This window comes from Neophocaena asiaeorientalis, unplaced genomic scaffold (genome assembly GCF_003031525.2).
Source record: "Neophocaena asiaeorientalis asiaeorientalis breed wild unplaced genomic scaffold, Neophocaena_asiaeorientalis_V1.1 scaffold771, whole genome shotgun sequence".
Taxonomy (NCBI): Eukaryota; Metazoa; Chordata; class Mammalia; order Artiodactyla; family Phocoenidae; genus Neophocaena; species Neophocaena asiaeorientalis.
The window spans coordinates 671,010-684,422 of record NW_020171822.1 but is presented as its reverse complement, the minus strand read 5'-3'; the positions used below and the strand labels follow the sequence as shown (position 1 = coordinate 684,422).

General features: G+C 43.2%; 1 protein-coding gene across 2 annotated transcripts in view; it reads left to right on the top strand.

Moving 5' to 3' along the window:
- ADGRG2 (adhesion G protein-coupled receptor G2) overlaps positions 1–13,413 on the top strand; it is a 70,104-nt gene that overhangs the window by 38,104 nt on the left and 18,587 nt on the right. For both annotated transcript variants that reach the window (XM_024739417.1, XM_024739411.1), the window contains exons 10-16: positions 2,168–2,207; positions 2,681–2,718; positions 4,360–4,454; positions 5,006–5,072; positions 8,829–9,220; positions 12,675–12,846; positions 13,047–13,203. In XM_024739417.1, the coding sequence (XP_024595185.1) occupies positions 2,168–2,207; positions 2,681–2,718; positions 4,360–4,454; positions 5,006–5,072; positions 8,829–9,220; positions 12,675–12,846; positions 13,047–13,203 (961 nt within the window). The remainder of the gene's footprint in view (positions 1–2,167; positions 2,208–2,680; positions 2,719–4,359; positions 4,455–5,005; positions 5,073–8,828; positions 9,221–12,674; positions 12,847–13,046; positions 13,204–13,413) is intronic.

Sequence of the window (13,413 nt, the reverse complement as noted above, 5' to 3'; positions counted from 1 at the left end):
GGGTGGAGTTTTCAGCCCTCTGATGCCAAGGACATCGGACACTCGCGCATGCCCAGTTGGAGGGTCAGGGGTCCTATCCCATCTTAACCAGTTCAGCTAGAACTAGATACAGCTGACTCCAAGTTCCTGGAAAACAACTCGGGAAAACATCTTATTGTTTAGGCTACATGCTGCTTGGAGGACATGCAGGTCTTAAAAGGACTTTGATTAGTGAAGGCAGGTTATAGGCGAAATGGATTTGACTAATAATCACCCACGGTTTCAAGAGCTCCATTTGAAATGGTATTTGGGTTTTAATATGATTTGGTAGCCAGCCAGGTTGAAATAAGAGTTCAAGGTAGGACTCCATGTATACCATTACTCATGCTTTCATGAGGCATTGGTCATTCAAAAGTCAGAGAGAGGTCTTTGTTAAGTAGACCTCAGTTTACAAGGGTAAGCACAGATAGTAAGAAATGCATTACAAATAAATGCTCCTAGTTAGACAATAGGTCAAAATGTCGGCCAGCAGACAGTCTCACCTTGACTGTCACAGGTGAAATTCATCCACTCTCAACCTTGCTATTATCTTTCAAAAGAGATTTTCGTAAACTATTGAACCAAATCCAGAAGCTCTGAGGAGTATCTGTGATGACACTGAAGAGAAAAACTTTTCCAAGGTATCGATAAAAAGAAAACACATGTGATAGGAAACATGTTTTTAAACTCACAAGTTCGTAAATAGAACACAACCTAGCATACTTGTAAGTAATTCATTTTAATTGCTAGACTTGAAATATAGATGAGTTCATTTAAAGCCACCAAGCATTTGTTGAACACCTACTGTGTGCTAGGCACTGGGGATACAAATGGGGATAAACCCAACTCTCTGAGATGGAAAACTGGGTCTAGAGCAGTGGTTCTCAACCCTGACTGTATATTAAAATCACCTGGGGAGCTTTTAAAACGCCTGCTATCCAGGCACGCTCCATAACAATTAAATCGGTATTTGGGGCCTGAGTTGCAGGCGTTGGTGTTTTTGAAAACTCCCTAGGTGGTTCCAGCGCGAGTTTTGAGAAGCAGGAATCTAGAGTCTGATGGGAAAGTAGCAGGAAGCAAACAAATGATAACAATACAGTATAATCCCTGCAATGAAGGTGACACGTACAGGCTACCAAAGGATGTTCTGAGTGTCTGAATATAGAGTAGGCAGAGTAGTTGGACATGACTGGAGTGGCCAGGGAAACCCCAGAAAGAAGGTGGCCTCTGAGCACAGTTCTGCAGGAGCAGCTCCTGCCAGCTTGAAAAGCTAGCTGACTGCTGTTGCCACGATACTTCTCTTCTCTCCAGACCTTCCCTGGAGCCCAGAACTATTGCCCAGTCCTTAGAGCAGGATTTCTCAGCCTCAGCACTGTTGACATTTGGGGCCTGATCATTCTTTGTTATGTGGGGCTGTGCTGAGCATTGTAGGATGTGTAACAGATCCCTGGCCTCTACCCACTAGATGCAGGGAGCACCCTGCCGCCAATTGTGACAATCAAAAATGTCTCCAGATATTGCCAGATGTCCCTGGGTGGGGGGGCAGAGTCACCCCAGTTGAGAATTGCTGCCTTCACGTGAGTTCTTTAACTAGATTTCTTTCATCCTAAGTTCATGTGAAGCTCTGCCACATTGAAGAAATAAAACTGTTGTTGGAGTGGGACTGGAGGAGAGGAATGAGGGAAATTCCTAAAAAGGAGTTGTGAGGAGGGGAAGGCAGGGCTGGGGAGTGCTAGAGGGCAGGTGGGGTCAGTTGGAGAGAGAATGAGTAAGAAATCAGAGACAGACCCCAGGGTGAGTGGCTGGCCCCTCTCAGAAATTTTGCTTCCGGCCAGCTCTTCCTCTGGCCCTTTGCCAGAAGCAGCTGCCTGGGGGTTGCAGTAGCCTAATGAAATAAGATTGTTCAACCATAATTTATATCTTGCCGTTGGCTAGAACCGATACAGCTTCTGTCTGGTTAGTTTCCCTTGTCATGTAAATAATGAATTTTTCCCACCTAGGAATCTCTTGTTATACCCAGTATTTCTTCAGAGTGAGCACTGCAAGCAATAAATACCATATGCTTAATTTAATTGCTAAAAATCTAACTTGTTTTGAACTTAACATCACCAATGGTCTCCTTCATATCAATTTCTCATTTTATTAACAGACGATCAGAACTCAACAAAACCCTGCAAACTTTAAGTGAGGTAATCATAGTACATCCTGTATTTGTTTATAATTATTGTTATTATTTGGGGGAGAGCATGGAGTTCTGTACTCCTGAGGAGATACGTATTCAAATTACCCCAAATCTGTCATGTATAAGAATGAATGGGCTAGCTCCATTACTCCAAAAATCAGAACTAGGCTCAATGGATGGACATTACAAGGGGGTAGATTTTCCTGTAAGTAAAACCAAGTTTCTTAAAACCAGGGCTCCAGGAGAATGAGCTCCCTTGTGTGGTAATGAGTTTCCTGACACTAGAGGTATCCAAGTAGAGCCTGTATTGGCCTGAATAGCTTTGATCATATGTCATTAATCTGGTAGGAATGTGAATTGGATGATTCCTAGGGGTTCTTGTGGTTTTAAGATTCTGTGATGCTGTGATTAGTCCTGGGTCATCTTGCCTGACATTTTCAACTGTCAAACTAACATGGATATTTTTTTCTTTTGTTTCAGACTTATTTTATAGTGTGTGCTACAGCAGAGGCCCAAAGGTCAGTCATTTTTAATACTTTTATATAAATAACCTTATTTCGCTAGTCATGAGAAATAAAGTACAAGGAGTCTTAGGGTGCAAATTCAAAAGCATTCCTCTAAAATAAATACACACTAGTGACATTTTGGATATATAATTTTTTATTCTTCCAAACACATATCACTGTCATATCCATATTCTCATTTCTTTATGAAGCACAGAGGGGTGGGTGGTGTTGGGCCATTTGCCTCTGGTTCTATGAAGCTAAGGGTCATCAGTTCCCTTAGCCCCATAAGGCCACCAATAGGAACAACAAATGGCTCCCAGTGGTCCAGTCAGGGTGAAGGCCATACAGAGAAGAAGGAACATAATACGGAGCTAGGAGAGAAAAGGAGAGAGGGGGAAGGAAAAGATAGGAAAGAAAGAGAAAAGAAGAAAATAAATAGTGTGTGCAAGGGTCGGGACTCCCCTGGTGGCGCAGTGGTTAAGGATCCACCTTGCAGTGCAGGGCACACGGGTTCGAGCCCTGGTCTGGGAAGATCCCACATGCCGCAGAGCAACTAAGCCCGTGAGCCACAACTACTGAGCCTGCACTCTAGAGCCCGTGAGCCACAACTACTGAGCCTGTGCTCTGGAGCCTGTGAGCCACAACTACTGAAGCCCACACGCCTAGAGCCCGTGCTCTGCAAAAAGAGAAGCCATCACAGTGAGAACCCGGCACACCGCAACGAAGAGTAGCCCCCGCTCTCCGCAGCTAGAGAAAGCCCGCGTGCAGCAACAAAGACCCAGTGCAGCCAAAAAGAAAGAAAGAAAGAAAGAAATTTATTTTAAAAAAAAAAAAAAAGTGTGTGCAAGGATGAATCAGAGATTGTCTGACAGCTATTTGAGGTTACACAGATTATCATTTGAAATTATGTCCATTGGCTGTCCTGGCTGCATAAGCCAATGGCTTTTAGGTCGATAATCTCACTACCCGAATCTTGAGCATTCTGTGAGAGTAAAAGTCCTAGAAAATAACAGTTTCTACTCATCAGGCGGTTCATTGGTACAAATAAAGGCAAGTCTTCTGTGAAATTGTAGATCGGATTCCTATTCACTGTATGTATTTAGTTATTTCACTTTTCATTATTTGCAACATTAAACCAAGACGAAAGTAAAAAAACAATGTCTTAAATTCCTGGTTATCTGATGACCTGAATTGAACTGCCAGAAAGATTTTGGATTTAAGAGACCTTGCTATTCATCTAGGCTGGTATGTGAAAGGGCTCTCCTGATGGAAACGCAAATGCCTCCAGACACCGGGTGGTGTGGGTGGGTGGTAAGACTGTAGATGTCAGGACGCTTGTCTTTGCAACCAGGTTTCACCCCTGTACGTTCATGATGCGGGCAGGCAAAACGACTCAGCAGCTGTGTGTGGTCAGAGGGTCTCTGGTTTGCAGTCCCTGTGAATGTAAACCTCTATAAATTCTTCATCCTAGAAAGTCTTTGGGGTAAATTTCAGCCCTTGATAGGTGGGTGTTTACAAGCTTATTGGGGTGACATTGCAAGTTGACAGTGTCAGTGCCCCCTTTCCTCAGTCTAAGCTTGAAAAAGCAATTACAAATATGTAGGTAGGTTTCCAGTTTCGTAACACTCTGGTTATATGTATTTCTCTTTATAGCACATTAAATTGTACATTCACAATAAAACTGCATAAGACAATGAACATATGTGCTGTGATGGCTGCTTTGCAAACAGTAAAGATTCGACCGATGGGTAAGTTGTCTCCATCTTTATTGCTGTGTTCATTTTCACATGACTTTGATGTGTTCTTTTCAAAATTGAAAATACAATGAATAAATTTACATATGTCACAGCTTTCTGTTTTGACTCTTTTGTCCTTGGGCAGTTTTTAAGGAGCTCTAAAAGGTGATTTTTCCTGCTTTCTCGGTAAAGTTTCAGTATGCTGTATCGGAAATCATGATAAAACAAACCCTACTGAGAGGGAGAATTCTATTTGGAGTGCTCGATCGATTGCTGCTGGGATATATTTACTCCTGAATTTCTCTTAGGCGTTGCTGAAGAGCGATTGATACTGTGTGCATATAACCCCAAATTATTCACTCAATAGATATTTTTGAGCACCTACTATTTATATATAATTGTCAGTATAATGGAATCCAATTTATTTTATCACCTGTTTTAGACTAATGCTCTTCAAAATCCCATCAGTGTAAGAACTGTTATACTTGACGGAGCTGAGCTTCTACCTTGCCTTATTCTTGACCAATGCATTTTCTTCTTTCTTTTCTTTTTGTTTCCTGCAGAACAGTGCTGCTGTTCTGTCAGGATCCCCTGCCCTTCCTCCCTGGAAGAGTTAGAAAAACTGCAGTGGTATGTAGCAAATATGCTGACCCTTTTCCTAATAATAATAATACTTAATCGCCATGCTGGCTAAGGAATTTGAAATTTTGACGGTGAAGAAGGGCTTTCAAGTTTAGGGAAAAAGCACACTTTTCTTTTGTATGAAGTTTCCTTCACTTTAAACCAATGGTTTGCAATCTTGGTTGCAAACCAAGAATCACCTGGGGAGCATTGACAATATTCTGACTTCCCACAGCCTCACCAACTGAATGTGTCCTCATACTGAAAAATTTTTCCAGTGTGGTAGATGAGGAATGGTGTCTTAGTGTTATTTGTACTTCTCGTATTAAAACTGTTTGAACATTTTCTTTTCATATATGTGGGGCCATTTTTTGTATTTTTGTGAATTGTGTGTTCATATCTTTTTCCCGCTAGATATTTAATCAGTTTTTAAGAGTAATTTATATATTTCTATATTGTGGATATTAGCCCTTTGTCTGTGGTATATGTTGCAAATATTTTCTCTCCAATTTGTCAGTTATCTTTTGACTTTGTTTGTGATGTTTTTGTCTTGCAAATTAAAAAAATTTTTTATGTAGTTAAATTTACCAATCTTTTATTTTATTGCTTGTGGATTTGGAGGCATTATTAGAAAGCCTTTCCCTACGCCTGGCTATAGAGGAATTTACCCTTGTGTTTTATAGTACTTGTATGGTTTCTTTTTTTGTTTGTTTTTACATTAGATCCACTTGGAATTTATTCTTATGTAGCGGGAGGTATGGGTCTAATTTAATATTCTTCCAATGTCTATCTAGTGGTCCCAGCACCATTTATTAAAAAGTCCACCTTTTGGGGCTTCCCTGGTGGCGCAGTGGTTGAGAGTCTGCCTGCCGATGCAGGGGACACGGGTTCGTGCCCCGGTCCGGGAGGATCCCACATGCCGCGGAGCGGCTGAGCCTGCGCGTCCGGAGCCTGTGCTCTGCAGCGGGAGAGGCCGCGACAGTGAGAGGCCCGCGTACAGCTGGTATTTGGTTTAAACTCCAAGTGTTAGTTATTAACATTGGGGGAGCCAGGTGAAGCTGGTTCAGGGACCCCGCTTTGAGTAGTGGAGTTCTAGACTGTAGAACAGTGGTTCTCAACCCTGGCTGTATGTTGGAATCATCTGGGGAGTTTTTAAAATACCAATGCTGGGAATTCCCTGGTGGTCCAGTGGTTAGGACTTGGCACTTTCATTGCTGGGGCCTGGGTTCAATCCCTGGTCAGGGAACTAAGATCCCACAAGCCACGCGGCACAGCATGTACATACATACATGCATACATACATGCATGCATACATACATACATGCGCCGATGCCTGCCTCCCACCCGCAGAGCTAGGGATGTCATTGGTCTGGGGTGCAGCCTAGGTTTCTGGATTTTTTAAAAATTAGGCTAGAATTAGATGATGGCCCAGTGTCTTTCCCATGCATTTGTTCTTAAGAACCAATTAGAAACACATGGGGCTGATGTGTCAAGGTCTCCCTCTGGGTGCTGGAAATACTCTATATTTTGATCCGGGTGGTGATGATAGAGGTGTATACATATTACAATTACAATTTTTATAATTCTTCAAGCTCTAAATGTAAGATTAGTACAGAGAAGCACATTAAAATGAATATGGATGCCTGCACCCACCCCAGAGATTCTCGCTCATTTGGTTCGGGTTGGGAGCCCCGGCACTGGTGCTGAAGTGCTCCAGGGTTTCTAACGTGTAGGTGGCGTTGCCCGCCACTGCTCTGCTGCTCACCACGTACCTCACCCGGTGGGTTAAGGGCTCTGATTAGCAGAAGTGATGAGAGCAATACAGGGCGACCTCTTCATGGTTGAGCCCAGCGAATGGGAGCCCCGTGCTAAGGGGTCCGGCTGCTGCAGCCCCCAGGTGATATGAAGGAAATTTAATTTACACTTCTCAAAGCACCTTTGCCACAGCTTGGCCAGATGGGTTGCCGCATTATACAATTTAGGGAATGGAGGCTCAGAGAAGTTGGGTGGATTGCCCAGAGGAGTAGTGAGAGCTGGAGCCCCAGCCAAGGCTTCGCGACTCATCGTCTTTCTATCTGGCACCCCTTTGTCCATACTGCTTCCCGAACATCAGGCCGTGGGGAGAGGCTTCTAGCTGGGTGCCTGGCCCAGACTGGGTTGAGCCAGCACTTCTTTTTATGGGTATGACTTTCCTTAGGTCTCTCAACCTGATATTCCTCCCTCCTCTAACCCAAGAGACGCTCCAAGAATACATTCTCACTGGTGTTCTAAGTCACCATCTAAGACTGGATCCACCAGAGTCTTCCCTGGGTGATAATTTGTTGCCTTTTCCCCTGAAGACTGGTGGATTTTGTGCCAGAAGGTAGATGAGTTCTTCTCAGTCTTCCATGTCATGAAAATATATGGGCCTGGGAACCTCACCCCCACTCCAGGACCAACTGAATCAGATACTTAGGAGAAGGCCACAGAAATCTCTCTGTTTTTTTAAAAAGTCCTCTCCGTAATTCTCAGGCACAGCCAAGGTTGAGAACCACTGGGCTACAGAAACATTGAGGGTGTAGCTGATGTACAAGCTGGGGACCACCACTTTGGCCCCAGCTTGATCCATGTTTTCATTCAGCAAGCATTTCTTGTTCACATACTACGTGCTAGTTAGGACCATGGCAGGCTACAGCAGTATAAAATTGATCCAGACAGATTCCTGTGCTCATCAGTTTCACAACAATTTATGTATTGTTGACTCCAATTCAAGATTTTCTTGAAACAAAATTCAATACGCTGAAGAAAAATAAATGGCAGTGTGATTTACCTTTCCTAGCCAGTATCACCAGCGTGCATGTGAACGACCTAAATTTGAAGTTTCTTGGAAAGGAAAAGCTTATTTGTGACCCACCAAGACCAGTACAAGAATTTGCTGGAATTAAAAATTCCATTCTACGAATTAATAATAGTGATTTCTACATATTTTTTTCTTCTATCAATCAATATGCAGAAGACTAATTGTAATTGACAGAATCATGTACTTTGGTTGCAAAAACTGTAAGAAAAATTTGAAGAACATTTTGTTGTTTCTGGTAAATTTAGAACTGCTTTTCAGTTTACGCCATACCACTTTGAAGCCATTGTTAATACTGAGTTGACACAAGAGTTAGTGGATCTATTATGGACAGACATAGTTTTGAAATGGGTGTGCTTTAGCTTCTAAGTCAAATCAGTTGTTCCAAAAATGATGAGCCAGTTTTGTCAGTGTGGATTTGAATATTAAAGGAAAATGGTATTTTGGCATTTGATTCAGTTTTTAGAAAAATTTTAAGTATGTTGGGAACAGTTTGGGCATGTGATTCCATTTTTCTTGAGAGTAAATTTTGTAAAATCAAAAAAAGCACCAAAAAAGACAGATTCCTAGTATATGGAAACTACCAGTTGGGTCGCAGGGCGTTTAATAACTCCCCTCCGCAAGAAGCACCTGGAAATGTTACACGATCTCCTCAACTGACTGATAGAGTCAGGGAGCAGCAGTGAACAAGTGAAGCAGAACTGGGAATTCATGAAAGAGCATCCCTCCTGGCTAATTCCCCTCCCAGGGAGAAGGTGGTGGCAGTGGGCAGGGGCAGGAGACCAGTAGCAGGTCCACAGAGGATGTGCAGTGGCAGGTCCCTGGTGGAGCCATGTCACAGTGGTGGTGTCAGATGGTTGCCAGAAGAAGAGATTAGCCTCTGTAGCTCATTCGTGTCTCACATGCATCTCTCTGACTCTTTCCTTTAGTGACGTGCAGGATCCCGTTGTGTGTCTTGCTGGTCATCCACATGGTACACCATTTTCTTCTTCCAGCAATTCCATCCCAGTTGCTCCTCAGGCCACCATTGTGTCCCAGACCTCCAGTGCCTTCTCTTTTACTGAGCCTCTAGCTCATCCATCTGTAATCCAGAGCCCTCACTCTCCAACAGGGGTGATTCCCCTTTCTCCTCCCCACCCTTCAGCTCCCGTAGCTTCCAGCCCTGCCATTGATATGCTCCCCCAGTCTGGAACTATCTCTTCCCCTGTGCCTCCAACTCATCTTTCCCACACCCTGCCACCTGTGAAATCCTTACCTCCCTCTCCCACCACGTCTGCCCCTGTGAATGTCAACACGACCAGCACACCTCCTGACAAGACAGGTAAGTACAGGGAGCAACGCTGCTCCCACGTTTGTTGTAATTCTGGTCACGTGAAACCCAGCTGCCAGCCTGCCAAATCAAAATACCTGTAATGAAACCACGTTAAGCCTTTGCTTTTGTGATGCCTACTTGATTTGGAGAGCTTTCCTTTGGGCATTCTTAGAACATAGATATGGCTGAGTTTGATTGTTTGGCCAGGAGAAATAGCTCTGAGGCAAACACAGATCTCATTTTGTCAAGATGAGTTATTTTATAGGTTTCTTTCTCCTACAAAAGGTTGTTGGGTCACTGTTTTCAACATTCTGAAGAGAAAGATTTTGAACTATTAAACACGGTAACTCCATTTAGACAGAAGACAAAAGAAAGCATTGATGTTCCTGAAAACCAGTCAGTCACAGAGTGCCAGAGCTGGGGCTGAGCCACAGTAGCCGGGAGGAGGAGAAGAGAATTCAGAAGACCTAGGGGTGGGTCTGCCCAGGCCCTCACAGGCGGTGGGATCCAGAATAAGCCATTTAGCTCCCCCTAACTTAGCCTGCTCTACCTCAAGATGGAAATAGTCTCACTATCCTCATAGGTTTGGAACCGTGGAGGACATGAGAATGCCATGGAAACTGCACGGGGCTCCCCGGACACAAAGTAGGCTTAGGGTTAAAAAGATAAAGGGAAGAGGGAAGGAAGCAGAGAGAATTCTGGTTACTCTCTGGAGTTTCAAGCCAGTGAGTAAGAAGCAGGCCTTCCTCTAGAACTTGGAGGGTGGGAGGCAAAGCCAACTTCTTGGCGACATGAGATTGGAGCTCGAGTTGTGGTCCTGCCTCCTCTACCCCGGGCAAGCATCCCCAGGAGATTTGGAGCCAAATGACTGGAGATATTTTTGAATTCCACAAGAAAGGAATGATGAAATATGATACGCCACCTCAACAAAATGTCTATTACGCAGCTGTGCATAAGAACAGCTAGACAGAAACTTGGGGCATTTTTCAAGTCTTGAGTGAAGTGAAAATAACGCGACAGTAAATAGTTTGCACACCATGTTTGTAATAGTAAGTTGTAACAGGTGGATAAAGATTAGAAGGGAATATGCAAAATAAGAAATAGGATGTTAGGTGGTGAAATTAAGAGACTTCTTTGTTAGAGGACATACAGGTGGCCAATAGGCACATGAAAAGGTGCTCATCATCGCTAATTATTAGGGATTAAAAGGTCTGCAAATAATAAATGCTGGAGACGGCGTGGAGAAAAGGGAACCCTCCTACACTGTTGGTGGGGAGGTAATTGGTGCAGCCACTATTGAGAACAGTATGGAGGTTCCTCAGAAAACTAAAAATAGAGTTGCCATATGATCCAGCAATCCCACTCCTGGGCATATACAAAGACAAAACCAAAATTTGAAAAGATACATGTGCACCCCCTGTGTTCATAGCACTGTTTACAGTAGCCAAGACATGTTAACAACCTAAATGTCCATCGACAGATGAATGGATAAAGAAGATATATATATATTTTTTGGCGGTATGTGGGCCTCTCACTGTTGTGGCCTCTCCCGCCGCGGAGCACAGGCCCCGGACGCGCAGGCTCAGCGGCCATGGCCCACAGGCCCAGCTGCTCCGTGGCATGTGGGGATCCTCCCAGACCAGGGCACGAACCCGTGTCCCCTGCATTGGCAGGTGGACTCTCAACCACTGCACCACCAGGGAAGCCCAAAGATATGTTTTTTATATATATGTGTTTTATACATATATATACAATGAAATATTACTCAGCTATTAAAAAGAATGAAATAGGACTTCCATGGTGGTGCAGTGGTTAAGAATCCTCCTGGTTCAATCCCTGGACTGGGAAGATCCCACATGCCGCCAAGCAACTAAGCCCATGCGCCACAACTACTGAGCCAGTGCTCTAGAGCCTGCGTGCTGCAACTACTGAGCCCGTGTGCCGCAACTACTGAAGCCCGCGTGCCCTCGAGCCCACACGCTGCAACTACTGAAGCCCACGCACTCTAGGGCCCGCGTGCCACAACTACTGAGCCCACACACAGCAACAAAGACCCAACGCAGCCAAAAAATAAATAAAAATTAAAAAACAAAAGAATGAAGTAATGCCATTTGCAGCGACGTGGATGGACCTAGAGATTATCATACTAAGCGAAGTAAGTCAGAAAGAGAAAGACAAATGCCATATGATATCATTTATATGTGGAATATAAAATATGACACAAATGAACTTATCTACAAAACAGAAACAGACTCACAAGACATAGAGAACAGACTTGTGGTTGCCAAGGGGGAGAGGGGTAGGGGAGGGAAGGATTGGGAGTTTGGGATTAGCGGATGCAAACTAGTATATATAGAATGGATAAACAACAAGGGCCTACTATATAGCACAGGGAACTATATTCAATATCCTGTGATAAACCATAATGGAAAAGAATATGAAAAAGAATATATATATGTATAAGTGAGTCCCTTCACTGTACAGCAGAAATTAACACAACATTGTAAATCAACTCTACTTCAATAAAATTAAAAGAGAGACTTCTTTGTTGTTAGACAGGTTTATATCATTGTATCCCAATTAAAAACACTACTAAAAATCAGGCTTACAGCTGGTAGTCCAGCTGTTGATTTCATACTATTCTCCTTTCCACAAAAAGAGCTTTTAGTTACCCACATAAAGTTCTGTATTCATGCTGTAAATTAAATACATGTATATTTATGCTTATACAGATATACACTAAATACACTAATGTGCTTTTACATTTTTTTTTTAGTTAGGTTTCTTGAAGTATAATTTACCTACAATAAAATTCATCCAGTTCTATAGATGAATGAAATTTTTATAGTTCTACGAGGTTGGATAAATGCCCACAGTCACGTAACCACCATCATGATATATAACGTTTCCACTATCCCCAAAGTTCCCTCGTGTCCCTTTGTAGTCAACTCCTACCCACTACCCCAAGCCTCTGGGCACCACTGATATGTTTTGTTTCCCTATGCTTTCAGTTTTTCTGGAACGTCACATGAAGAGAATCATACAGTATGTAGCCTTTTGAGTCTGGCTTCTTTCATGTAACATAATACATTGGACTGTTGGAGACCTGTCCATGTTGTTGCATTTATCAGCAGTTCATTCCTTTTTATTACTGAGTAATAGTCCACAAGGGCCTACTATTGTGGATGGACCACAGTTTGTCCACAAGGGCCTACTATTGTGGATGGACCACAGTTTGTTTCCTCATTCTCCAGTTGATGGACATTTGGGTTGTTTCTAGTTTGGGACTATTATGAAAGAGGCTACTATCAACATTTATGAACATGTCTTCTTATGACAGGTTTTCATCTCCTTGGGGCAAATACCTAGGAGTGGGTTTGCTAGGTCACAGAGTCTATGTGTGTTCCTTCATTAGTGATTTTTCCATTATGTGTTCAGAAAGTGATTTGGCTCTCTGTTATAGAAATTGTTCACACCAGCAGCGTCAGTGTTTCTGAGCTTGAGAACCAAGTGTCCCGGATGGAGAAGCTTCTTTCCTTAGGCAGCTTGGAGCCTAACCTCGCAGGACAAATGATAAACCAAGTCAGCAGACTCCTTCATTCCCCGCCCACCTTGCTGGCCCCTTTGGCCCAAAGGTATGACTTAGCAAACTGATGTGGTCATGAGAGGGGACCCTCTAATGATAATGATGCTTCTATATGATTAATTAAAGCCAAGTATTTTTCTCTCACTTACGAGGTTCATGATGACTTGTTAAGTTTCTACTCAATATTCTGCTTAGACTGGGGAAAACAAAGTGGGAGTGCTGAATTTGAACGGCTACTTCTCTTTACAGATTGCTAAAAGTAGTGGATGACATTGGCTTACAGCTGAATTTTTCAACCAAGACCATAAGTCTGACCTCCCCTTCTTTGGCTCTGACTGTGATCAGAGTGAATGCCAGTAATTTTGACACGACTACTTTTGCTGCCCAAGATCCTGCAAATCTTCAGGTACATCCTAATTTATTGTGGAAAAGACCTTTTTTTGTATATGATTATAGTCCTTGTGTACTTCATGATTGAGGCAATTACTGCTATACTCAGGGGTGATATGCAAAATATTTAACATCTAGAACAATGGGGCGCCACAGAATCAAGAAAAAGGACATTGGTCTTGGCTGGAGCAGGATCTCAGAGGTCCTCGTTGTGCCCAGTGTTAAC